Below are 27377 nucleotides of genomic sequence, written 5' to 3' on the forward strand. Positions count from 1 at the left end.
CGTGGTGAAGGCTGGCCAGGAACTCCGGTACATAGATATGGTGGTTGATTAGTAGGTTGTCTCCGTTCTCGAGCAGTATGTTTCCATTTTCTGATACTGGGGAGATATTGTTTCTTGGTGGAAGTCGGTGAGATGCTGTCATCGTGTCCATGGTCCTATTTGACAATCCCAGGTCCACCAAAAGGTATTTTTTGGAATCTGCAACCCAGTAGGCTTATTCTGTCATGGCATGGGTGACTTACCCCTGATACAGGGTGGATCAGTAGATCTGGTCCACTGGGAATGGTCATGGGTTTCAATGACCTTGTCAAGGACCATTGGGAACCATGGCTGTGTAGGCCAGTCGGGTACTACAAAAAAGTCCGAAGCAAAGTTCATCTGTATTTTGCGTAGTACCTGACTGATGAGGCAGAAAAGGGGGGGAATATAGAGATTAGTTCCCCCCCAGCTCAGCGAGAATGTATCCATTTCCGCTGCCTCGAGGTCTGGTTCCCAAGCGACATACATCGGTACGTGGTGATTCAGTCAGGATGCAAGGAAATCGATATCTGGTGTTCAATATTGCTTTGTAATTTCAGCAAATACTTTGGGGTTTAATATGTCTGTCACAGTATTTAGCTTACCTGGTAGGTAAGTTGCTGATAGCCAAATATGTTTGTTGACACATGATATTGATTTTATCCCACCCATGTGGTTAATATTGCCACCACTGTGGTATTGTCAAATTGTAAATGAACATGCAAATTGTGCACTTTTGAACAATATGATTTTAACCCATAGAACGCACCCAACATTTCCAACTAGTTTTATGTCCAATGTCTGTAGTAGTGCTGATTCTAGATTAGTCCATCTACCACCTGTTCTGGATATGGGTTATTGATAAATGATGGGACTGGAACTATGCCAAGTGTTCTCTTTCCATCATTATAAGTGAAAATAGGCAATTTCATGGTTCAGTCAAAGTGACCTGCATGTTGTTTAAAATGCTAGCACTTTTGCTCTAATGCAAAGGTCCAAGCTAGGTAGCTGGTAATGCTGCTACTAATTTCCCAATTACTCTTGCCACTTGTCGAATGGTTGGTTGATTGTTAACCATTAATCTGTTACAGGTTTGTGCCAATTCTGCTGACTTTTCTTTTGGCAATGTTATAGACATGTGGACTGAGTTAATTGAATACCAGATAGTCCATAGTTGTGGATGGTGTCAACGTAGATTTATCTGGATGTATGACAAAGCCCAAGGTTAAATAAGTTTTTAGTAGCTAATGCTGCTGAATTAGCTAATTCCATGGTTTTGTCTATTATTGAAATATCATCGAGATATGCCATGACAATACGTTTCCTTAATAGTGTCAGGGCTGGTTTTAATATCTTGGTAACAGTTTTGGCTCATGTTAGACCATTAGTCAATAATTTGTCCTGCCATAGTTACCCCATCCAGTTAAATTTTAAGGTATATACGATGATCTTTATGAATGGGTACTGAATAGTATGCATCTTTTAAGTCGATGCCTGCCATAAAGTATCCTTAGGAAATCCATTTTACAGGCAGTTACAAATGCTTTCCATTAAAGTGTGTATACCTGACGAAAGTATTCAATGTGGTTAAGTCAATGATGGTGCGACATTCACCATCTTTTTTGGTTTTAGTAAATTTAATACAAATTCCAAAGGTTCATGTTTAGATTTCTCTATGACCCCTTTGTATGTAACTTATCCAGTTCAGCTTGATCCTCATGTTTTCTTTTTAGTGAGAGGGTAAAACCCCTTTGGGGTGCATGCTGAACTGGTGGCAAGTTTTTCTTGAATTCAATTTTTATCCTTGAATACTTTTTGGTATATAACTATAAATAGGTGTAGTCTCCCCCCTGTTTCCAAAACCAGGTGTAGTTTCCCCCCTGTTAGCACAATCCCCCCACCTTTTATGTGACGGTAGGAACCAGACTCACCTACCTCCACTGTTGTTTGGTGGTGTGTTAATTTCTTTGGTTTCTGGTTCCTTGTCTGTCGGGGTGGTGTTGTTGGGGGATGGTGCATTTTCCATGGGGCCCACTCTGGGCCCTGTCCCAAAAGACTTGCGGGGATGATGTGCGGGCCCTGAGCTTTCACCAGTACCATGAAGTAGATGCCTACTGCTGGATGCATAGAGGTACTGCCGTCTGGCTTTGCGTGGTTTGCTCGTTCCAGGTCCTGCCCTCATGAGGCCAAATGCCTTGGAGTCTTCGTCCAGATTTTAGGTTTGATTTGGTAACTCTTTGCCTAAAAGCAGGATCTGTGGTTCTGAGGCCGGTGTTCTACACAGTCCTGCAAATTTTGGGGGTTGAGGGCAGGTCTTATGACCTCCTTCCAGAGGTTGTTAATCACACACTGTGTTGCACAGTAGAGCCAGGGTGTTTTGTCATGTCAACCCTGTCCATGGAATGAGCATATGAAGTGATAGCCGACATCAGGGGTATCAACATTTTTTGCAATTTAAGTTTTGGGGTTTGATACCCTGCTCAATGTATCCCCAGCAACTGCAGGCACATTGAGCAAATGCAATTTTGGGGAGGCGAGATATTGTCCAACGCCTCATTGACCTGTCTTGGAGATGTTTAGAGGACAGGTAGTAAGCTGGCCGCCAGTTTAGGCTGTAACGGCCATCCCGCTCGTGGTGTTTCCACATAGCGGTATCTCACACCCAGCAGCTCTTCCTGGTCCTGTACCTCAAGCATACTCCCGGATTCTTCAGCCAGTGAACCCTGTTCTTGACCAGCCCAGTCCTGGTCACCAACGCTCCCCTCTGTTGAGGGAGATGCGATGGTCAGTGCTGTTAGTGCACTGGAGCGGGAGTGTTTGTGCTCCCTTGGCGAGCTTGCCCCATCTCCCAGAGCAAGTCTCACTGGAGCTTTTGCTCCATGAGCCTTTCCATAAGGCTTGAAACGGTCACCTTTTGCCGCTCTCGGGCGGTGAGTCTACCATGCCAGGCTCTTCTGAGTGAACCGGCCGGTCCGACTTCCGTTGTGCCTTTCATCCAGCCCGCTGCGGTTGGTCGTCAACGTTCCCCTTTTGAGCTATGCTAGCGGCGCTGGGCTCGGCTCGGAAAGCTGTCGGTCACTGTGGACCACAGCGTTGTGCGGTCCAGGTGTCGCCGGTTGCCCCCCACTGCTGGAACCCTCCTGGTCCATTGCAGTCCGACGGGAACGACCTTCCTTGGTGTTTTACCCTGTTCAATTCCTATTTAAAATAAAACAGAACAGGGTTTCGAAAACACCATTTCCTCAGAGTAAGTTTGCTTACCTGAAGGTCCGTTTTCAAATTGTTGTGGGAGAGCTCGTACTCCCGTCAGTCGCTGTGCACTGCGTGAGATGCTATGTCGCGCATGCGTGCTGGACGGGGCCTTCACGTAGTCACTCACGTGACTCCGAAGTAAAATAAAAAATATATATTTTAAGAAAAAGCTGAAATAATCGATTTCCATAACTGCAGTAAACTTTCAGAACCCAGATGAATACAAATGGAAATCAAGACTCTTCCCTAAATTTTCAAAGACTGAATAGTTAGTTCAAAATACTGGAGTTATACAAACGTTAATGTTTACAATTACTTTTATTTTGCAGCTATCAAGTGTTCACAAGTTCTTCACACCAATTGTGCATTAAATGGCGAGGTCCATTTCAGGAGCATGGTGCCTTTTTCAGGAGCAAAGCAGTTTACACATATCCTCGTTTAGCTGCAAAAGTGTAAATATCAAAAGTGCTTATCAATTTTCCATGGTAAATCATGGTGAATGTCATTGATGTTATTTATGATGTGGCAAGATCAGCTCCATTTTGGTGTATTTAGGTCAGCGACTCTGTTAAAGTATTCCCATTGTTGAAGGAAGAGACATATTGAGGTACCATAGGAGATTGATGAAGGTAGGCAGTGGATGCTGGATTCTAGTAAAGCTCATGATAAGGTCCCTCATGGTTGGCTGATCCAGAAGATTGAGATGCACGTGATTCACGATGACTTGCTTGTATGGGTTTAGAACTGGCTTATTCATAGCAGAGGTTTCAGGAAGGTAGATATTCTGGCTGGCGATCTGTGATCAGTGGAGTTCCGCAGGGATCTGCTGGGACCTCTGTTGTTTGTGATATATATAAATGACCTAGATGGATTGATGAGTAAGTTTGCTGACAACACCAAAAATGGAGGAGTTGCAGACAGTGAGTAAAATATAACATAACGGGACATAATATAACGGGATATAAACAGCTGTAAAAATTGGCAGAAAATGGAGATTAACCTGAGCAAGTGTGAGGTGTTGCACTTTGGGAGGTTGAATGTAAGGAGAGTAATGGCAAAGCCTTAACCGCATTAGATAGAGACAAAATGTTGGAGTAACTCAGCGGGACAGGCAGCATCTCTGGAGAAAAGGAATAGGTGATGTTTCAGGTCGAGACCCTTCTTCAACATGCAGCCTGATTGATCATAGCACACCATGCAGCTTACTAAACCTGGAACTGTAAAATCTCCCTTTACTTACTTCATTTCATTTAAAAACAAAACAGCAATGGTAATAGACCTTCCCTGCATTTGAAAATAACCATTATTTAATATGCCAGAAGAACAACGTTGGCTAGGAATGAGTATCAACAGCAGTAATAGATGATGCTTTGTGTTGTTAAATTACATTGCCTGTCCTTTATCTAGATGGTGTTACCTATTTAGTTTAAAGTAAAATGACTGTAAAATAGCAGATAGAGAGAGATGCCCATGAACATTGACTGGTAGAAATTGCAACAGTCGTGGGTAAAGTGACATATTACATTGATTGAAACTTTCTGTTCACGTTTGTTACCTCGCTATAGTTGCCTCTCAAATCGCCAGATTGCTAAACCATTATGGCAATGAACAGTGATTTCAGTGTTTCACTTGGGACCAAATGAGAAAGTCAAAACATAAAGAGAGGGGGGGGGGGGAGAAGGGGAGAGGGGGGAGAGGAGGAGGGGGGGGGAGAGAGGAGGGGGGGAGAGAGAGGGGGGGAGAGAGAGGGGGGGGGGGGGGAGGAGGGGGGGGAGGGAGGGGAGAGGGAGAGGGGGGAGGGAAGAGAGAGAGGGGGGGGAGAGAGAGGAGGGGGGGAGGAGAGAGGAGGGGGGGAGGAGAGAGAGGGGGGGGAGAGGGAGGGGGGGGAGAGACCAGAGGGGGGGGGAGGGAAGAGGGGGGGGGGAGAGGAGGGGGGGGGGAGAGATAGGGGGGAGAGAGGAGAGGGGAGAGAGGGGAGAGTTAGGGGGGAGAGAGGGGGGGAGGGGAGAAGGGGGAGAGAGGGGGGAGAGAGGAGGGGGGAGAGATAGGGGGGAAGAACTTAGAAGAGAGGGGGGGGGCAAACGCTTTAATTTTATTTAGGAGAATGCTGTGTTTACTGTTGGAGAAGTGAATGAGGCTTTCCACCATGAGCAGCTAGATATGCCACAAACTGCCATTTCTGACACGGCTATGGAGATACTCACAATCTGAATAACTAGCTACCTTTTACACTAAAACAGGTGGTATCGTACACCCAGAAGATTGTTTTTGAGAATTACAGCAAGATGTTGTTCAGCTGGGCAAATGGACAATAGGTGCAGTAGGCCATTTGGCCCTTCGAGCCAGTACTGCCATTCAATGTTATCATGGCTGATCATCCCCAATCAGTACCCCGTCCCTGCCTTCTCCCCATATCCCCTGACTCTGCTATCTTTAAGAGCCCTATAGATGAATGGCATCATGGAGTTTAATTCAGATAAGTGTGAAATGGTACATTTTGGAAAGCAAGTACATTCTCAGTGAACGGTAACACCCTGGTGAGTGCCATAGAACAGAGGGATCTAGAAGAGCAAGTATATAATTCCCTGAAAGTGGTCAGACAGGGAGATAGGGAGATGAAGAAGACTTTTAGCATGCTGCCTAATTTCCGTCAGGGGCTGAGTATAGAACTTGGAACTTTATGTTATAGATGTACAAGGTGCTACTGAGGTGTCATTTGAACTATTAGAACAGTACAGCAAAGGAATGGGCTCTTCGGCCCACAATGTCTATGCTGAACATGATGCCTAGTTCAATTGATCTCATCTGCCTGTACAAGATCCATATCCCCCTGTGCCCATCCAAACGCCTCATAACTGCCGCGATTGTATCTGCCTCCACCACCCCTAACAATGCGTTCCATGCCCTCACCACTGCCTGTGTTAAAAACTTGTCCCGCACATCTCCATTAAACTTTCCCCCTTTCACCATATACTAGCTATCCCCTCTAGTGTTGTGCATTTCCACCCTGGGGAAAAAGCTTCTTGTATATACTTCTATCAAGTCACACTTCATCCTCTGACATTTCAGAGAAAACAATCCAAGTCTATCCATCCTTTGCCTGAAACCCTCTAATCCAGCAGCATTCTGGTAAGCCTTCTCTGCACCCGCTCCAAAGTCTCCACGTCTTTCCTGGAATGGGACAACCAGAATTGCACACAATACTCCAGATGCGGCCTAACCAAAGTCCGATAAAGCTGCATCATATCTTCCTGATCCTTATATTCAATGCCCCTAGTGATGAAGACATTGCCTTCTTTACCAATACTGGTGTTGCCACCTTTAGTGAGCTATGAACTTGGTTTCCAAGATCCATCTGCACATCAATGCTGTTAAGGGTCTTGCCAGTAACTGTCTACTCTCACCTCACATTCAACCTCCCAAAGTGCAACATCTCACACTTGCCCGGGATAAACTCCATCTGCCATTTCTTTGCCCATTTCTGCAGCTGATCTATATCTTGTTGTAACTTCTGACAGCATTCTGAGAGTATTGTGTTCGCATTGCTACAGGAAAGATGCTATTCTGTTGTAAAGAGTGGATCTGAATGCCCATTGAATGTTGCTTACAGAATCGGCCTGGTGATCCAGCATGTTATTCCCTTATCATGTATTTGTACACTGTAACTGGATCAATTGTAATCAGGGATTGTCTTTCTGCTGACTAGTTTGCACGCAATAAAAGCTTTTCACTTTTCGATGCAAGTGACAAACTAAACTAAATTAAACCAACAGATCAGGCAATCTAATGGGCTATTTTCCCGTGAGATTCTAAGATCCAGGAGGTGAAACACCACAAACTGTGGTTCTTGCAGTGAAATGCTGCGTGTCCATTTTTTTCACATAAGAGATGTCGCCAACCTTCTCGTGGTCTCTGCTGTTAATCCAGTTAATCTTCTCTTGTGGAATACTTCATAGAGACAGATGCCGATAACACGAAAACAAACCAAGGATAGGACAAAGACTGAGTGTCGCCACCCTGAGCCAAGCTTCGCTCTCTTTTCAGAGTGGGCAACCAAGTGCAGACCCGTTGGGTCTGTTCCCCCAACGTGCAGTAGGGCAGAGAGAGAAGGGGCAGAGACACAGAGAGAGACAGAGACACAGAGAGAGGGGCAAGAGGGAGAGGGGGGTGGAGAGGAGGAGAAGAGGGAGAGTGGGGTGAGGGGGGGAAGGTGGGTGGGGGAGGAGGGGAGGAGAGAGAGAACACTGAGAGTGAGAGGGAGAGAGAGGGGGTGCTGAGAGGGGGGGTGAGGGGGAGAGGTGGGGAGCAGGGAGGGGGAGGTAGGGGGGAGGGAGGAGGGGAAGAGGGTAGGGGGAGTGGACAGGGGGTTTAGGGGAGAGAGGGGGAAGGGGAGAGGGGGGTGGGGGAGGAGGGAGAGAGAGAGAGGGGGGAGGAGGGGGGGAGAGATGGGGGAGGAGAGGGGGAGAGGGGGGGGAGGGGGAGAGGGGGGAGAGGGGGAGAGGGGGAGAGGGGGAGGGGGAGGGAGTGGGTGGGAGGAGAGGGGGAAGTGGGGAGCAGGGAGGGTGGAGGGAAGGGGGGTAGGGGGTGTGGAGGGGAGGTGGTTTAGGGAAAGGAATGGTGGGGGAGGGGATGGGAGTGGGGGGGGGAAAAAGAGGGGAGAGAGAGAAGGGGGAGGGTGGAGAGGAGAAGGGGGAAGAGGGGAGAGGAGAGGGGGGAGGGGGAGAGGAGAGGCGGGAGGGGAGAGGAGAGGAGAGGAGAGGGGGGAGGAGGGGGGAGGGAGGAGGGGGGAGGGGAGGGAGAGGAGGAGAGGGGGGAGAGGAGAGGGGGGAGAGGAGAGGGGGGGAGGAGAGGGGGGGAGGAGAAGGGGGAGAGGGTGAGGGGGGGAGAGGAGAGGATAAGGGGAGAGGAGATGGCGGGAGGAGAGGGCGGGGAGGAGAGGTCGGAGAGGAGAGGGGGAAGAGGGGAGGGATGGAGAGGGGGGGAGAGGAGAGGGGGCAGAGGAGAGGGGGGAGAGAGGAGAGGGGGGCAGAGGGGGGGAGGAGGGGGGGGAGAGGGGGAGAGGAGAGGGAGGGAAAGGCGAGGGAGGGAAAAGCGAGGGAGGGAGAGGAGAGGAGAGGGGGGAGGAGAGGGGGGAGGAGAGGGGGGGGGGAGGAGGAGGGGGGGGGGGGGGAAGAGGAGAGGGAGGGGGAGGAAAGGGGGGGGAGAACTTAAAAAACATTTTAGAACCAAAAAAGACACATTCTGCAAGCATTGTAGAACCAAAAGAGACACTTTTTGCAAACATTTTAGAACCAATAAACAATTTTTGCAAACATTTTAGAACCAATAGACACATTCTGCAAGCATTTTAGAACCACTAAGGACATTTACATTTGAGTAGACATGTGTTCAGTGTTATTCACAGCTCAGAGAAACGTCATCCTCTGCCTTCCTCCATCTAGAAGAGACTGATTGGGGCACACCACTTCCTGGTTTTATAGTCCCTCCCCCCTGCCGCCAGCAGAGAAAATGGGGAATTTTGTAAAATCATTAATATCTCTGTCATTTGTCATCGACGGGAAAAATCCTCGGCACACAGACGGCGGAGGGGGGCTCTAAACAAGGTGGCCAAAAATGACGGCCGTAGGTGGCGGCGTTCTCTCGGAAATCGCAGCACAGATGGCCAAAACCGGTCAAGAACAGACTTTTAGTAATATAGATGGCCTGGCTACTTTCATCAGAGATGACACGGATTAGGCTATAGAAGGACAGTCTGCAGAAGACTCAGATCTGGACTGGCTTGCAGTGAAGGTCCAGGACATCACCATCATCAATATGTACATGCCTCCCCCAGTGCGTCTGGCTACACCATCCATACCAGTGTTCACCCTCCCTGCGTATACTCGGGTGATGCCATCTGCCACCACACCGAATGTGGCTACTCAAGATGTAATAGTGATGGAAATGGCCACATAGATTGGGCATCTGCCAATGACCTCACGCTTCTGTATGATCCAAACAGCTTCCACTCAACCCCCTGGAACACTGGTACAAACCCACTCCTAGCCTTTGCCACTAACACAAAGAACCATCAGCCACCAACGCGCCGCGTTCTGGAGAAGTTCCCACGGTCACAACACCGACCATCACTCATCACCACATCACCACTGCTTGCACCAACATCGAGCAAACCTGCAAAGCAGTGGAACTTCCGCAAGGCCAACTGGGACAAGTTCCAACAACATACCAATGCAGCTGCCTCGGGTCTTCCTCCCCCAGACAGTACCAACCTGGACTCTTCCTACCAAGCCTACGGCAATATGCTTATCAGTGCGGGCACGAAAACCACCCCCCGTGGCTACCAGAGAGATTACATTCCATGTTGGGATGCCGTGTGTCAACAGGTATATGAAGATCATACTGCTGGTGGCACCAAGGAGGATTCTGAAACCACTGCCACTACATTGTTCACACGCTTGGATGAGAAACGACAAGAACACTGGATTGAGACGGTTGAATCGATCAACTTCACCCACTTGAGCTGTAAAGCACGGCACATAGACAACCGCCTGACCGGCAGAGCTACATTCAAACCCAGCAAATGCCCAGTGACCGCCAACGCAATCGCATCTCCACTAGTCAAGATTGGTCGATTCACAAAATCTGACCGTGATTTCTCGTGCGAAGTGAGCAAGGAGGTGGCCGAGTCATGGAAAACTGACAGTGGATACGGACCTAACAATGGCTTTCACCCCCGAGGAAATGGCCACAGCACTCAAGATGTTGAAAGCAGGAAAGGCCCCCGAATCTGTCAGCATATACCCGGAGTTTCTACTGCATTCTAGAGACGCTGCTACCAACTAGATCCGACAGTACCTGTCGAAGTGCAAAACACCAAAGATCGGACATCGTGCAACAGTCAATGATCTCCCGAAGCCAAACAAGCCAAAGGATGATCCTAAAAGCTACCGGCCCATCTTGCTCCTCTGTATCCCATACAGACACCTTGAGAGGCTGATCCACGGGCCTATCAACCCCATCATAGACCCTCAACTACCCCACAAGCAAGCTGGTTCCTGCCAAGGTCCATCTACTGCGGACCAGGTAACCCTCCTCACCCAAGACATCAAGGACTGCTTTGAGGCAAATGATAAGGCAGGAGCTGTTCTTATAGATCTGACAGCTGCCTGTGACACCGTGCGGGTTCCAGGGACTAACTGCAAAGCTACTTCGGGTGTTGCCAGACAGGTGCATGGTACGCTGCACCATGGAGCTGATATCAAACCGCAGCTTTGTGCTTAAGACCAGTGATGGGCAGCAGAGTAGGCTACGTAGACTGAAGAGTGGCATCCCACAGGGATCCATCTTGGCTCTGCTGCTTTTCAACGTGTACATCATGACCTCCCAGAGACCATCACAGGAAAATATAGGTATGCTGATGAGACACAAAGAGTGGAAGATAATCGAAAGCTCCTTGAGTCAAGAGGACTCTGGCAGTATACCATCTAAACACAAGGAAGCTAAACGAGAGCTAGCTGTCTTCGTTAACAACAAGCGCTTCGACTTCCAACAAACACACACTTACCTCGGCGTAAAACTAGACAGGTCGCTTACATTTCATCAACATCTGGCTGGCCTCCGTGACAAGGTCATGGCACATAGCGGCCTCATCCGATGCCTGGCAAGAACAAGTTGGCGAGCCAGCCCATTAACTCTTTGCACCTCTGCCTTAGCTCTTGTCTATGCCCCAGCTGAGCACTGGAAACTTTCATATCTCCTCCCTGTACAGGGGACCGGACCTTTTCCCTGTCAGGTCTCCGTTGTTGTTGGGGCCTAGCACCGTGGAGCGGCCTCCAAACGGAATGACCTGGGGGCTCCAGTCGCGGAGCCTGCGGACTCCCCATAGTGGAACTGGCCAGCTTTGGAGCATGGAGAGCTGTGGTCACGCGCGAATTCGACCCAACTTCGGAGCTTCGGAGGCTCCAGCCGCAGGCCCGGTGGATGGTGACATCAGGAGCTCGCGGGTCCCTGGTGGGAGACCGCTTTTTGGAGCTCCCGCAACATCAATTTCTCCCGCCCGAATTGCGGGATTGAAAACGACCCGGAGCGGGGCCTTACATCTCCCATTGTGGCTTTAACGGCCGCGGGACTTGCCATTGCCCGCCGGGGGCTTTAACATCGGAAGAAGAATGGAAAACAGGGGAGAGACAATAACTTTGCCGTCCACCACAGTGAGGAGGAGATTCACTGTGGTGGATGTCTGTGTAAATTGTGTGTCTTGGTTATTTTTCCTCGTTGTATGACTGCAGAAACCAAATTTCGTTTGAACTTCATTTGATGTACAAATGACAATAAACGGTATTGTATTGGATTGTATTGTATTGGTAGACATGAGCCTGAACAGCACCTTGCAAACCATCAGTGGGTGCCTTCAACTTACTCTAGTCGAGCAGCTCCCTATACTTGCAGGCATTCCGCCTGCAGGAATCCGAAGGCAAGCAGCAACTCTGGCACTATCTTGTCGTGCCATTGACCCAGATCATCTCCTCCATCAGTCTATCAGCAGAGAGCAGTGGCCACCCTGACTGAAGTCCCGTCACCCCTTTGTTCCACATGGGAAACAACTCCTAGCATCCATCCATCCAGCCAACTGAGACAAAAGCACTGGATAGCCACCAAGTGGTCACAGGAGTGGAAGGTAACCTCATCTCCATTACACAGTTAGCTCTTCACCAGATAAAGGCTGTCCGGGGTCTGACCTCCCCAGAGGAGCATGGGTGAAGTTCAACAGACTTGGTACTGTAGTTGGGCGTTTCAATGCCAGCATGTGGAGATGGGGACTCCCTCCGCCAGAGCCCAGCCTGTGAATGCGGAGCAGAACAGACAGCCATCCATGTCATCTCTGGGTGCCCGCTCTACCACCCACCAAATGGAGCTCAGGGCCTGGCAGACATTAACGCAGATGCAACAACCTGGCTGCTCAACACCCGGCTTGAGAGCTAACTATTCCTTTGGTTTATGTTTCATTCGGAAGAAGACATAAGTAGCAGGCGTTTACATGAAATACTAAACAGAGTTACATCCACAAAAGATAATCATAGAAGAGGCTTTCAGTGAGAAAACTCTCACTGCAAATTTCAGCTGTAATTTTGCTTTGTAAACTGGACTGCTCAGCATGGAACTGCTTTCTGCACATGGTGTAAATGTGGTTACATTGTGTTCATGTTGAATGGAATAATTCAATCACTATCTATTGAATCACTATCACCATCAATACTAACTTTAAACCGATCTCTTTTGCATTAGAATCAGTATCATACCCGTTCTTTTATATGTTTTCATTATATTAAGGGTGTGGATTGTGCTGTACGCCAGCTATTTCCACACCTGGGTAAGTTTGAAATCTAATTTTGGATCTTATTAATGTTAGCAGAGAGCTGCTATTCCTCCTGGATTTATGTTAATAAATGAAACGTGACCAATTCTCGTACGGTTGTGTATTTTTTTGAAAAAAGTCCAACACAGAGTGATCCACATCACAGCCTAGAAATCCTAGCACCTGTTGAATCCCAAACTATGGGAGGATCACTCCAACAGAAGTATTCTACTTTGCCTTGTTCTTAATCTCTCCTTCCCAGATGCTCACAGATCCTGCTGGATCCAGTGACATTTATACCAGCCTATGAATACATTTTGTACCAACATATGAATACATTTTGAATCAGCATGCTAACCATGCCTGTTTATTTAGTCAATTCTGGCTTCCTGATATGTATTGAAACTCCTCCCTCGACTGTGTCCAGGGACCCCGACAGTCCTTTCAGGTTTGGCAGAGGTTCACTTGCACCTCCTCCAACCTCATCTACTGCATCGGCACGATGCCGTCATACATATAATAATAATAAACAACAAAACACACGAGGCTGAGGCGGTGCTCTGGTGGCTGAGGCGGCGTTCCAGCGGCGGTGATCTGAATCCGGGGCTAGGCCGTGGGCCAGTGGACGACATCGTCGGGAGCTCGCAGGTCACAGGTTGGTGCCTGTTTTTCCGGAGCTCCCGCGGCAACAGCTGTACTTGAGGGCGGCAGCTTCAGCAGCTTCGACCACCCCGGGCCGCGGAGCTCGGTTGAGCCGCGGGACTGACTTACCATCGCCCGGTGGGGTAACAACATTGTAGGCCTGGATCGCCCCAGCACAGAGGGAGAATAAGGAGGGGAAGAGACAGTGACTTTAAGACTTTTGCCTCCATCACAGTGAGGAGGTGCCTGGTGAACTCACTGTGGTGGATGTTAATTTGTGTTTATTGTGTGTTTTGTTGCTTATTATTATTATATGTATGACTGCAGGCAACGAAATTTCGTTCAGATCGAAAGGTCTGAATGACAAATAAAGGAATCTAATCTAATCTAATCTAATCTAATCCGTTGTTCAAGATGTGCACGCTTATACATCGGCCAAACATAGACTGGGCGGGCGATCATTTCACTCAACAGCTTTGCTCAGTCTGCCTTTACCTACCTGATCTCCCAGTTGCCAAACACTTTCCTCTCTCCCTCCCATTCCCACTCTGACTTTTCTGTCCTGGGCCTCCTCCATTGTCTGAGTCAGGTCAAACACAAATTGGAGGAACAACACCTCATATTTCGCTTGGGCAGCTTGCAATCCAGCGGTATGATTATTGACTTTTCCAACTTGCATTCCTTCTCTCTCCATCCCTCTCCCACCCAAGTCGTACTAGCTTCAAAGTTGTCTTGTTGAATCTCATTGTCTGTAACTCCTTTTCACCTAGACTGCAGCTAACAATGGCTTCTGTCGCCTTTATCATCATTACTTTTTTGCATATCTTTGCATTTGCTCCATATCTCTCGATATCACCGTCTATATCTCTCGTTGCCCTTTCCCTAAACCGAAGAAGGATCTCGACCCGAAACGTGACATATTCCTTCTCTCCAGAGATGCTTGACTGATCCGCTGAGTTACTCCAGCTTTTTTTGTCTATCTCAGATTAGAAGTATATATACTGTGGTTAAAACATGGATCTTAATGTCTGAGCAGTGTTGGGATGAAAGGAAATGAGCAGAAATTAATTGCTGCTTTGGGGATATGAGCAACCTGGTCAAGGCACCTAGTCAACAGAAACATTGACACATGCAGTACACCCTAGCAGCTAGAACACCAAGTCCAATGACATCATAGCCCTGTACTTCCCACTCACATGTTATATGCAAATCATAGTCGACTGCCTCCTCGACCTCTCACACATTAAATAATCTCCTGCTGCATAAATATATAGTAATATATGTTTTGTATTGAATTCAGTCTTTACTTTGTGTACTAGTCATGTCTCTACTATTTATTTCAATCCCCTTATATGTTTTTCCTCTACCTGCTAAATTTTTGTAAGGTGTCGTTGAGACTCTTGAAAGGCGCCCATAAATAACATTTATTATTATTATTATTACCTATCCTATCTTTCCTCTCTTACCTTAAACCTATATCCTCTGGTCCTTGATTCCCCTACTCTTGGTAAAAGACTATGCATTCACCCGATCTATTCACCTCATGATCCTATACACCTCTATAAGATCACCCCTCAGTCCCCTGCGTTTCTAGGAATAAAGTCCTGGCCTGCCCAACCACTCACTATAGCTCAAGTCCTGGCAGCATCCTCATAACACTGGACTTGTTCCAGCTTAACAACATTCTTCCTTTAGCAGGTGACATAATATCACAACTACCATACTGAATAAATACTGATGGCCAATGTACCCAAAGCCTTCTTGATCACCCTATCTACCTGTGATGCCACTTTCAAGGAACTATGTACCTGTACTCCTAGATCCATCTGCTCTACAACACCACCCCATGGGCCTGCTATTCACTGTGAAGGTCCTGCCCTGGTTTGACGTCCCAAAATGCAACATCTTACACTTCTCTGCAATGTTACGATCTGCTCTGTTTGCATGATCAGTTCACAAGGGGTTTGTGATGTGGATAAAGCCTCACATCAAGTCCAAAACTGCAACAGTATCAACAAAGGCATTCCCAATAGGACTCACAAATGAGCACATACGCTAACAAATGACACATGGCTAGAACGCCAGGCCTAGGTAGCAATCATTACCCATGATATCCCCACAGCTGCATTTATATATTGCAGTCACAAAGCTTCAGTGATCTTGAGGTGTGGCTAATGCTGGCGTTCCAGGTTAATGGTGCAAATACAACAGAACGTTAGCATCAGCTCATGCTGCCAGAAGAACTTCTCATTCTTATCAAATGTCTCTCTTTAACTATGTAGACAGTTGAAAAAATAAAAATGATGAATAACTTTTTAAGTAATATTCATTTAAAACAGTATTAATTTATGTAAATTATTTATATACTCAAATGATTTGTTCTTTAACTAAATGTAAGTTTTCAATTATCTGATGTGTTTTTTTCAATATTCTTTTTCAATATAGGACACACGATGTCAGATATATAAGTATCTCAGCTGTGGCTCCACTCAGTACAAAACATGTACTAAATCCATTAACATGAGAACCATTTATCTTGTTTCAATTTGTTCATCCAAACTCTAGTTTCACCTTCCTGACTCCTTGGAAAAATTACCTCTCGGGTTTTGCCTTTGGCCTTGTGCTCTATCACAATGCAAACATAAATCAAAAATCATCTTAAAATATAGAAAGCGTAAGATCTTCTTTGGACTATCAAGAGAAGTAAAAAAATTCATTCCAGAGTAAACATATTGAGAGCATAATGCATTCATGTTGGAGAGCTTCTTATTGACATAATAACACTTTACCTAAATGATCCCAGGCTCACATGCTCCTGTAGATAGACACAAAACGCTGGAGTAACTCAACGGGTCAGGCAGCATCTCTGGAGAGAAAGGATAGGTGACGTTTTGGGTTGAGACCTTTCTTCAGACCAAGAGTCAGGGGAAAGGGAAACGAGGTGAGAGATGTAGACAGTGAGATATAGAAAAAATGATTGAAAGATATGCAAAAAAGTAATGATGATAAAGGAAACAGGCCATTGTTAGCTGTTTGTTCGGTGACAACGAGTGCAGTCAATGAGACTCAACAAGACGATTTTGAAGGGGGATAAATATATCACCCCACTGCCCCGAGTAATAGACCTCTCTAATGCCTACATTCTAAAACATAAAATGCAAACAATACTTTTACGTATACAGAAATGCATATTTGTTCATATTCAACTTTTAACAAGTATATATCCTTGACAAGTATGAAAAGTAGATTTTTGGACTGAAATATGCTGTTGCTCTCCTAAATGAATTTTATTTTAAATAAGAAGTGCTGGTAGTTTTCTTGGAAATTAAATGTTTTGACAGAAACTTATTCTGCTTGAAGTAATTGAAAATGAACATTTCAGTAAAATAAAAATATACTGGAGCTGCTTAAGCAATGACAACAAAAATTCCAAGTTTAGTTTTTCCATATATGGGTATAGAGCAGATGCAGGGTGACCATTCAATACAGCCAGCTTGCATTAGCTTTTGCCTTCCTTTACAAAGTCTTCTCAATTATCAGCATCTTCTCTATTTTTACCCTATGTGATTATCAACCCTCTTCTTGAATAGATCTGAACAAGTGTTGATATTCAGTAAACATTATAAGGCTAACAATGGAGCTCATTGCGATATACGGGATTCTGAGTAGGATGGACAGGTTTTACCCCGACAGGCTCTTTTACTGAGCCGGAAACTCAAAAACCAGGGAACATGGTTATTGCCATTTTTCAATCTGTGGTATTTCTGCAGCAAGGGTCAGCAGATACTTTCTCACTGGAGACATTCAAGATTGATAATGATAGATTTTTAGACTCCAACAGAATCAGATTATATGGAGAATTGAGGAGTGGATGCGGTGCAAGATCACTAAGAATCATGATGAAAATTAGGGTTGGGTTTAGAATCAAACATGTTTAATATAATATGTGTTATATTTTTACTTTCTTCAATCTCTTACTCAATTATAAATTCCTGAACACTACTTAAACTTAAATATTTTCTCATTTCTTGAGCACTATCCTAAATTTTGAAATTCACTTTGTACAATATAATTATTTCTTTTTGGCTTTCGATCTGATGAGTAATACACTATAGACAAGAAAATATTTTTAGTGCCATGAAACATATGTCACCAATGGACATATTTGGTTTTTATTTACTTTCACTGAACTAGTTCAGCAATGAAAACCAAACCTACTGCCAAATACAGCCTTAGCTTTTAATGGTCTTTTAAAAACAATTTATCACCTTCACGTATCTAAGACTAAACTTCAGTGAGATGTGACAGACCGTAGAAAAACAAACATCACCAAGATTGACAATATGAATTACCAACACATTCAGTTCCCATGTAGTCACTAACTAGTTTCTTGCAAACACATTCAGTTAACTGAAATAGTCTTGTCAAAGTAATTCACATCAAAAATAATAACATTTTACATGAATGCTTTGGCCTAGAAAAATTGTGGATGGATGGATGGATGCTTGGAGTGCTGCACTTCCATTCAATTTCAATCTGAGCAACATTTGGAATTATAAAAAAATATTAATAGTCCTTGATCAGGCCCAAAATTTGGTTATTTGTGACTGAGTACAGGAAAGAATAGTTTGTTTGACTCGTTAGGCACTAACAACCATATAGAAATCTACCCAAACATAGATTTTATCCAGAAAATAGACACACAAATCTGGAGTAACTCAACGAGTCAGACAGCATCTCTGGAGAGAAGAAGTGGGTGACATTTCGGATTGAGACCCTTCTTCAGACCCTGAAACGTCATCTATTCCTTTTCTCCAGAGATGCTGTGTGACCCGCTGAGTTACTCCAGCTTTCTGTGCCTATCTTCAGTTTCAACCAGCATCTGCAGTTCCTCACTATAGATTTTATCCGACGTATTCAATCTCCAAAATCATAGCTGTATCCTCCAAATTAAGCTCTTTTAACTTTCTACTTGAATCCTAATGCAACTAACCAATACTCTGGACTAACAATATACTTAGAACTCACTTAACTCAGCCATGACCAGTCACACGATTAGATGACAACTACTGGTGTGGAGGGAATGACTTATTGTGAGCAGATTTTTGCACCATTATATTCTCCAAGCTACTTCTTAGATGTCAGTTGCCATCAAGCAATTTAGGTATGTCTACAGCTCCCTCAGGTATAGGTGTGCGATTTCCACCAGGGACCTGGTAAAGTCTAAATAATTGTCTCATGCATATCAGCATGTGCCATGCACCTGCAACATTACATAGGCCTCTCCCTGATGGCTGCTAAATATACTCCTCTCTGAAAGGTAGAAAATAATCTTCATATTCACACATACATCAGAGATTTTAATTAATGTTTATTTTTCCTTTGGAAATCTACGTGAAATATTAAAGTTAAAATTTGTCACACTACACAATGCAATGCATAATAGTTTGCACCATCATTCCCTTATCTATAACACAAGACTGCTCTGATGGAATATGGTATCTCATGAAATAATTCTTTATTTTTAACAAGGTGTAGGACTGGGATGAACGGTACATTTTGATTTGGTTGGATTGGGGAAAGAATGTATCAGGCTCCTTTATAATTGTGTATTGTCTTTCTGCTGACTGGATAGCACACAGTTTTTCACTGTACCTCAGTAGTTGTAACAATAAACTAAATTGAACTGAACAAAACAGAGCCCAGAATTTGTTGGGAATGTCATCTGAGATACCTGTTCACCGAATTCTCAACATGTTGGACTGTCTCGGTATCCAGACCTCCATCGCTGCATATATTGGGGAATATGTCTACACAGCCTATGCCAGATTATACCAGACCCAGGCTTCTCATGCTAACTCAATTGAATGGACATTTTATGGCACCCACCTACTTTGGCTTTGAACAGTGGTGAATGTAGATAATCTGTACTCACCAATAGGTAAGTGGCATTTAATGATGTCTTACCACAGTGACATTGACTCATTTGGGCCAAATCCAACATTAATAACAAATTCCACCAACTCCTAACATTTGCTACTAGATGGGTAGCTGGTTTAAATGAAAGAGTTTGAAGTAGATGTATTCCAGTTGAGAAGGGGAAGCACCTCTGCACGCTGGGCTGGTTGTGGGGGATGCTGAGAGCAGAGGTTGTTTGCAGTTTATGTGGTGCAGTTGGAACTGATGGTGAATGGTTAAACTAGCTGTCATCCATCTCGGTTCAAGTGTGGTGGGCCAACAAACAGGAAAGAAGGCAGGCAGAGAGTATTTGAAATGGGGTCAAGATCCATACGCTTTCCCATGTCAGCTATTTAATGAGAAACCTTATGTATGTCTTACTGCTGCTGCTCTAATTCATTCTTCCTTCTTTAGTTTTGATGTCATACATTTACTAAAAACACCATTTTTCCCAGGGTGATAATATCATAGGCCAGAAAGCAGGACTTTAAGAGGGGCAAAGTTTAAAGGAGATTTGCAGGACGTTTTTCTTTTCACACAGAGGGTAATGGGTCCCTGGAATGTGCTGCCATGGGTGTTGGAGGAGGCAGGCTTCATAGCAGTGTTGTAGAAGATGTTGGATAGGCATACGGAAATGCAGGGAAAGGAGGTCAGTTTATTTCAGCATTATGTTCGGCACAGACGGTGTGGGCCGAAGGGCCTGTTCCTATGGTGTGCTGATCTATGTTCTAAAAATAAGCTTTACCATAGAAAAGAGGTGCAGGAGGAGGCCATTCGGCCCTTCGAGCCAGCACCGCCATTCATTGTGATCATGGCTGATCGTCCCCAATTAATAACCCGTGCCTGCCTTCTCCCCATAATCCCTCGACTCCACTAGCCCCCAGAGCTCTATCCAACTCTCTCTTAAATCCATCCAGTCACTTGGCCTCCACTGCCCTCTGTGGCAGGGAATTCCACAAATTCACAACTCTCTGGGTGAAAACGTTTTTTCTCACCTCAGTCTTAAATGACTTCCCCTTTATTCTAAGACTGTGGCCCCTGGTTCTGGACTCGCCCAACATTGGGAACATTTTTCCTGCATCTAGCTTGCCCAGTCCATTTATAATTGTATATGTTTCTATAAGATCACCCCTCATCCTTCTAAACTCCAGTGAATACAAGCCTAGTCTTTTCAATCCTTTTACCTCTTTAGGATTGTGGAAACAAAGTTGATGGAGATCCTGGCTGCGTAATATTTCAGCTGAACAATATGAAGACAATGTTCAGTCTTTAACCAGGTGCTCATGTAAGGCCGACGTCAAGAACAGTGTCATTTATCCCATAACAATAACATGCAAACTAGCTGTGGGCAACAATTAAGCCATGTCTGGAGAATCGAGCACTGGAGAGTATTAAATGACATGGAATAGCCCACATATATCAACGCCATTCTCTGAATGTATTGATTGCAAGAGAAAAGGACTTATTTGCAGTTTGACAAACTGGCCTATAAGATTCTATCAACTGATTTACGTGAGGTCACTGGACTGCTGATGTTGACAACGAGTATGCGGTAAGTCATGATAAAAACCGCACTGCTACTTTGTCCTGCCAGCTTCAATGCTTCTCTTATCTCATGTAAATCCAGTGTAATTGCAATACGAAGCAGTGAATTTCTCTAACTAGAGAGAGCCCACTATCTTATGGAGTCTAGATAGATGGGCTACATTATGGTCAATCTTCCTTGATAGAGTTATTACTTAGATCTTGACAGCACTAAAGATGCACGTCATTTATCTACTCACTGTCTAACTTCTTTCACATTACCTCCAGTGATTCAAATGCAGCTTGGCTCCATTTAAAACCAGAAAGGGAACAATGTCACTTTTGATGACTCCCATCAGGAAATTAAAAAAGATGCATAATAGAAATTTCCAATGATAATTTCCAATCTGAATTTGATGCAGGTGGTGTGCAAAGCTAACAAATTATCATTAATATGAATAACAAGTCATAGTCAAAGCTGAAACAAATATTAGGTCTATAGGGTTGTGGGGAAGAGGCAGGAGAGTGGAGTTGGAGCAAAGATCAGATCTACCTTGACCTTATTGAAAGGCCAAGCAGGCTCAACAGGTTTTGTAGTAAATTCCCTTTCCAAATTTATATGTTCTTATAATAATCTTAAGCTCAGCTCCTCAAGTTAAGTCAGGTATCAGGTATACATTTCATCAGCTCAGCTGATACAATGCAAAACCGATTGTGGCTACAAAATTGACCAAGGTGACAAACTGGCGTTATAAAGACCCAGGACTCACATTTTACTTGGAAGCGTTAGTTATTGCTTGATAATTTGAAGCCTCATAACCAATCAAGATTGGGTGGATGGACTAAAAAATGGTGAAATATGACTCTGGTCCACCTCTGCTCACAATGTGCCCATTCCATCTTTTCCGAGGCTTACTACTAACATTCTGAGGTATCCACTTGAGAGAGGGCTCGGTACTCAAAAACAAATTGATAGTCAAACATAACAGTACGTACTGTGCCTGTTCCACCTAGTATCAGCTACTGAACCAAACAAGTAGGAGCTCAGCAGGCAAGTATTAAATTATTCTGCAGGACCGGGTGAAGTATTTTTCCAGGCCTAATGTAAATAGAGTTTACATCTGGGGCTGCATACCTTCAAGAGAGTAAGGTACCCCTTTCTAATTAAGGTAGTGATTATATTATACCAGAGGTATGCCATTGTCAATATGGCCTCTTCAGATAGTATCAATCACACAGAGGGATTAAATAGGAATTCTTCAGATATTTTTCTTCCTAATTGGCTGTGAGCTTTAGCTGTATTTTGTTTTCTCTTGGTCACCTGTGGCTGGTGCAGAGGACAGAAGGTCTTTCTTTCAATAGGAATCTCTAGAATCTACAAAGGCAGATTTAACCAGATCATTTATGCCTGACATTTCTGCGCATCTTTGTGTTTGTATTTCACTGACAGAAGATCTTTCACAAAAAAAGCCAGTTTATTTGCACCAACAGGAAAGAAAATGTTAATTAACACATAATATACTTTGGGCAAAATATATTTCAACAACAATTAGTTGAAAATGGACTATTTCTCTGGTTTACCAATTTGTTTGCCTATATATGCGAATTGGAGCAGGGCCTTTTATGAGTCTGATATTGGGGAGACTCATAATCAAATTACAGTTTGAAAGAGCTTTGGGGTGAATCTTACAGGGAGTAGGAAAGGGAATATGACACATAGCTAAGCCAGGACAATGAGCAGCAGAGAGGTCAGGACTTTGAATAAAAGTCAGGTAATAGGTGGAGATGCCATGTGAAGGGCAATAAAAAGTAGACACTTTTTCTTTCATTCCTTTTAACCCAGCTGTCTAAACTGATAACCAGGATCCTTTATATTATTTTCTCAAGGTCGTCATCAGTGTTCATAAGTTCACACAAATATTTTGTTTCCAAGTGATGCTAGACTGTTCTGTAAATATTTTACAACAACTAATTCAGGTAACATGCATGTGCAAGCTCATCAAAACAGACTGTGTTTGATGTTATAGCTGTGCATCTTCCCATCCTCCTCCAAGGCTACATAAATGTGCTGACAAAGTGGCAATTTGAAACGCTTAAAAGATGAAACAAGTAAAGGTTTCATTGTTTTCCTTGAAACAGAGATATTCTCATTACTTACTGGTAGTTTTCTTTCAGGCACTTTATTTTCCAGTGACACAAATGTGTTTTCCCTCAACAGTATAAACCTTTCCTACGAATAAAAGATCTCCTCTTTTACTATTTTGTGGTTGTATCCAAACATGTATGTTTTTTTACTTAAACTAAACTTTTCAATTTGTCTGTAACGATTATAAATAGACAAAATAGTTTTAATTTGGACAGTGCGATTTTAATAATATTTGTACACTGGACAGTTATTTTTTTCTGTGAAAGCAGTTAGTTTCTCAACTTGTAATCTACCTAGTTATTGCTTCACCTTTCTATTCAGAAGATAGACATAATGTTTTAGTCATTTTCTTCCTTTTGTGCTGTGGTGGAATTCTGCTCATTTGGTCAAATCAACTGGCCTTGCTATATTCAGTAGAAATATTGTTTTTTTTGCAGAGTAACTAGTAGAAAATTGAATGTTCTGTGCATGTGTCTTGATCACTTCGTATACAGAAGAGCATCATAGCAAAATTGAAACATAGCTTGCCACTCAGTGCATTTAAGATTGCATCCATTTTATTATCTCTCCTTTAAGCAAATCATTTTAAACCTATACACCTTTTAGAAGCACATTGATTCATATTAGAATTTTTTCGAATTGAGTTTTGAAATAAATTACCATGTCAAAAATATAGCCTGTATAACACAGGATTTCATATAATCAATATCGGTGATACCTTATCATGAAATAAATTTATAGACAGATAATTTTCTTTTTATTTCACTTTCTTGGAATGTAGCGGAAACAATTTGAACAACCATTTCATTTCCATCAGTCAAGATATAAATACCCTAGGATGAAGTGTTCCTATTAGTTTGTAGATTGAATTGAGATTTTTATAACAATAATTGATTATCACCAGAGAAACTCTAAAAAACTAATAGCTAAAATTTTCAAAATGTTCCACTCTATCTACACTATGTAATTTATTATATATGTAATTTACAAATACATTTTAAATTATAGCGAATTAAGACCTGAACAATTTACCAAAATATATTACCTGTTTGAAAAGATCACTATATAATCATTATGAATAAGTGGTAGTATATTGGGCAAACTTGACACATGCCAATATCTATCCAATCAAAATCACACTGTAATGATGGCACTCATGGAGACATCTACTTTCCAATTCTTCATTATATTTCCAAAGAGCTCAATGAAGCCACATTCTGCTTAATTACATACGTTCCAAATAAACAAAACTTCTACAACTGTATTTTCTTTATCTTTTTGATGGAAAGGAGAAAAGTGTTTGCCATTCTATATAATAATCAAACACCATATCATTTGAATTAACTCTTAAAAAATCCACACAGTAAAAGTATCTGGAATCCAGAATATTACAAGCAAAACTATTTTATCTAACATGCTTTATGCCACATAACATACAATTTTGTTTGTATTTTCTTTTAGGTTGAAAGAATTTAATTAGAAAACAAATATGCAGTGTCACAGCATTGTGCATTGCTTAAAACTTAAATATTTCAGATCCTGTAATTCTCTTCTTTTGAATGATAACTTTAATAACTTTATCACCACGATTTAAACAAATAACTATTTTAACTCTCATAGAATATTTCGTGTCCAGTTTTAACTTTACTCACTTGGATGGAGATTGGGCAGTTAAAAACCAATAGCGTGATTATTTGCTTGGTACTGCTTTCTGCAATTTTCAATTTCAGTCTGCATAGTTCTGCAGCTGAATAAAGAATCCACCGTGAGCAGGGGAGGCTTGGGTAGACAACCATATGAATTTATAACCCTTTGTATTTAGTGTGTAAACAGGGCCTTGACTGTATTTTAATTAGGGGCTTGAGCAGGGAGATTGCAATCTTTCCGATCAATATGAAAGAGATCAGAAGACCAATGCATTTTTTTTTAATGGAACCAAAATTGCAGATATATTCCTTCAGGCCCATGAGGACAGTCAAGCTCTAACCCCCCACCCCCAAATTGCTCTCTATTCCCCCTGCAAACTCACCTGAAGCCCTATCTTAGTCACTCTAAGTAAGTCCTGCACTTTGTAAGGGGAATTTGCACTTCTTACTGGCACTTTCTGGCTGTTTCCAGTCCAGAGGTGTAGGTATCAGCATTTCAATGACAGCTGAGACTTCAAACTTCTCTGGCCTTTAGTCCAATTTAAAGGATAGATGTCAAAATATTCCCTCTCCCTGTGCTTACTCCCATACCCACCCTTCTCTGAAAGCAGCCCATCATTAAAATTGACATTGTTTTTTACTTTAAGATAATTGTGCAAGGCAATACATCAGTGAATCTTCTTTACTTCTGAAGAAATACATTCAGTTTATGTTGCTAGTAGGTAAGAAATCAAATAATGTGGCCCTCTGGTGGAAAATAACATATTACAACAGAAGTGCCCAAGAAAAAAACTGAAGACTAATAAATAACAAAGCCAATTAAAATTACTTTATTTCAATTTAAGTATGTAGATACCTATCTGTAAAAATGCATTATCATAATGAAATGTCATCCTACCACGCTCAGGCATAGGAAATCCTAAACACTGGAGTATAATGAATGAGATATTGTTTTCAGCACTGAAGATTAAAATCACTGAAAGCACTCAAAATAATCTTATAATCCTATGGGGAGAAAAGCTTATCAGATCGTTAATAAGAAAAAAAAGTGATGAAATATATAATAAGAAGGTCTTAGGGAAAACAAAACTTACCTGCTGTTGTTGCAGATGCAGCAGTTCGACTGTGCTTACTTCCGTACTAGTGTCACCACTTGATCTTCCATCTCTGCTGCCAGCATCTAATTGGCTGCTTAGAGTGCTCATTCCATTTTGATTCATTGAACTGTTGCTTATTGTCTCTGTCGTGGATTCTTGCATCATGACTTAATACCTAAAAGTGATTAAGAAGCATCAATTAACGCTCTCATTACACCTTTACACTTCCATTATCAAGATGGTCCCATTCTGCCAATTACAGAGGCAGTCCCAGGCAAAAGGGAAAAGCATGGTACAGCCTTCCAACAAATAAATGCCTTCAATAAATGCCTGGCTGTTTTTTAAAAAAAGTCTTTATAATCTAATCATTATTACATTTTTAATCAACGTAACTTATACTTTTTCCTTCAGCGAAATACTTTAAATTGAGGGGCATTACATGTTAAAAATAGAAACACATTAATTGTTAAGCTTTTAGACTTTCTAACTAAAATCATTTCAAATTGAAAGCACTGGTTCCTCTTCTCTGTTTCATATAATATTATCTAGCTTTGACCATAGCTTATTCAAAGTATTCGGTATCTTGATTCCGTCAGTATTTTACAGCATTCTTTATGAAAGACTGTTGTTTAATGATGCACAGCTAATCATACCAAATTAAAATTTTGTAAGAGACTTACAAATCATATAGCATCAGCCTGTGATAAATAGAGAGATGGGATTCCTTTTTGGGTGACTAAATAAAAATTTGCCTCAAAGGCATTTAAATAAAAAAGCCCTTGGAGAAAACATCACAGATATTGGCTGGTTTTAAATCTACTGGCTGATATTCATTTATTTTTGTGACATTTAAAACATTTAATACTGTCCTTCTTCGGAAGTAATTAAGCCCATGCATGAGCAGCAATCAAACTGTTCACTTGAAGATGACTTAAAACTCAATTTTAACATAGGCAAATAAATGAAAGATATAAAATTAATTTTCCAGGCATGTATTAGATATGAAAGTTGGAAATAAAATCTATCAAGAATATCACTAATGATTGTGCTAAAACAGTATAAATTATGCATATTACCTTCTCTCCTGTAATAAATGTTTGATCATTCCCACTGCATAACTGTACTATATTTTAAGTACAGCAAAGAGATATTCGACTAAAATCTGTTGAAATTCCTGTAATCAATAAATAGCCACAATGGTTTGAAAACCATAACCAGAAGATCTACACCTACACTCCAGGTACACTTCAGGTCACATTTTGTCACCAAAAGGCCTTAAAATTGAATGAATAGTGCTGTGAAGAAACAAAATGATCCGTTTTCCCCTCAATTGTGAAAGTAAAAGTGCACAGTTGTGCACATACACAACTTAATCTTGATCACCTTGTTTTTCTGCAAGCTCGATGATACTCAGTTCTCACCCAAAATGCATAAATGATAAAGCACATTGTTCATTCTGATTATTAGGTTAATAAAATCAATAGCAAATAACATTAGGTAGAAACAAGGAACTGCAGATGCTGGTTAAAAAACCCGATTAATAATGATAAAAAATATCTTTGCTTGCATTATTTCGAATAAATCTACCATACGACAACAGATTAAAAACAGAGATAGTGTTAATAAATTGAGACATTTTTTAAAACTACACATTGTAAATGGCACTCTTTAACACAAGCTTTATTTTGCACCACTTGCGAGTTGTAAATGAAACTGTACATGATACAAATAAAATAAAT

At 42.7% G+C, this 27377-nt stretch overlaps 1 protein-coding gene across 8 annotated transcripts in view; it reads right to left on the bottom strand.

Annotated features, from left to right (window-relative positions):
• Positions 1-27377, bottom strand: part of foxp2 (forkhead box P2) — a 361162-nt gene that overhangs the window by 270150 nt on the left and 63635 nt on the right. For all 8 annotated transcript variants that reach the window (XR_008725072.1, XM_055650878.1, XM_055650881.1 and 5 more), the window contains exon 2: positions 25636-25813. Coding sequence is in view for 7 of the 8 variants with exons in the window: in XM_055650878.1 (XP_055506853.1) it covers positions 25636-25803 (168 nt within the window). In the remaining variant the exon portion in view is untranslated. The remainder of the gene's footprint in view (positions 1-25635; positions 25814-27377) is intronic.

The sequence above is a fragment of the Leucoraja erinacea genome, chromosome 19 (assembly GCF_028641065.1).
Source record: "Leucoraja erinacea ecotype New England chromosome 19, Leri_hhj_1, whole genome shotgun sequence".
In the NCBI taxonomy this organism is placed as follows: domain Eukaryota; kingdom Metazoa; phylum Chordata; class Chondrichthyes; order Rajiformes; family Rajidae; genus Leucoraja; species Leucoraja erinaceus.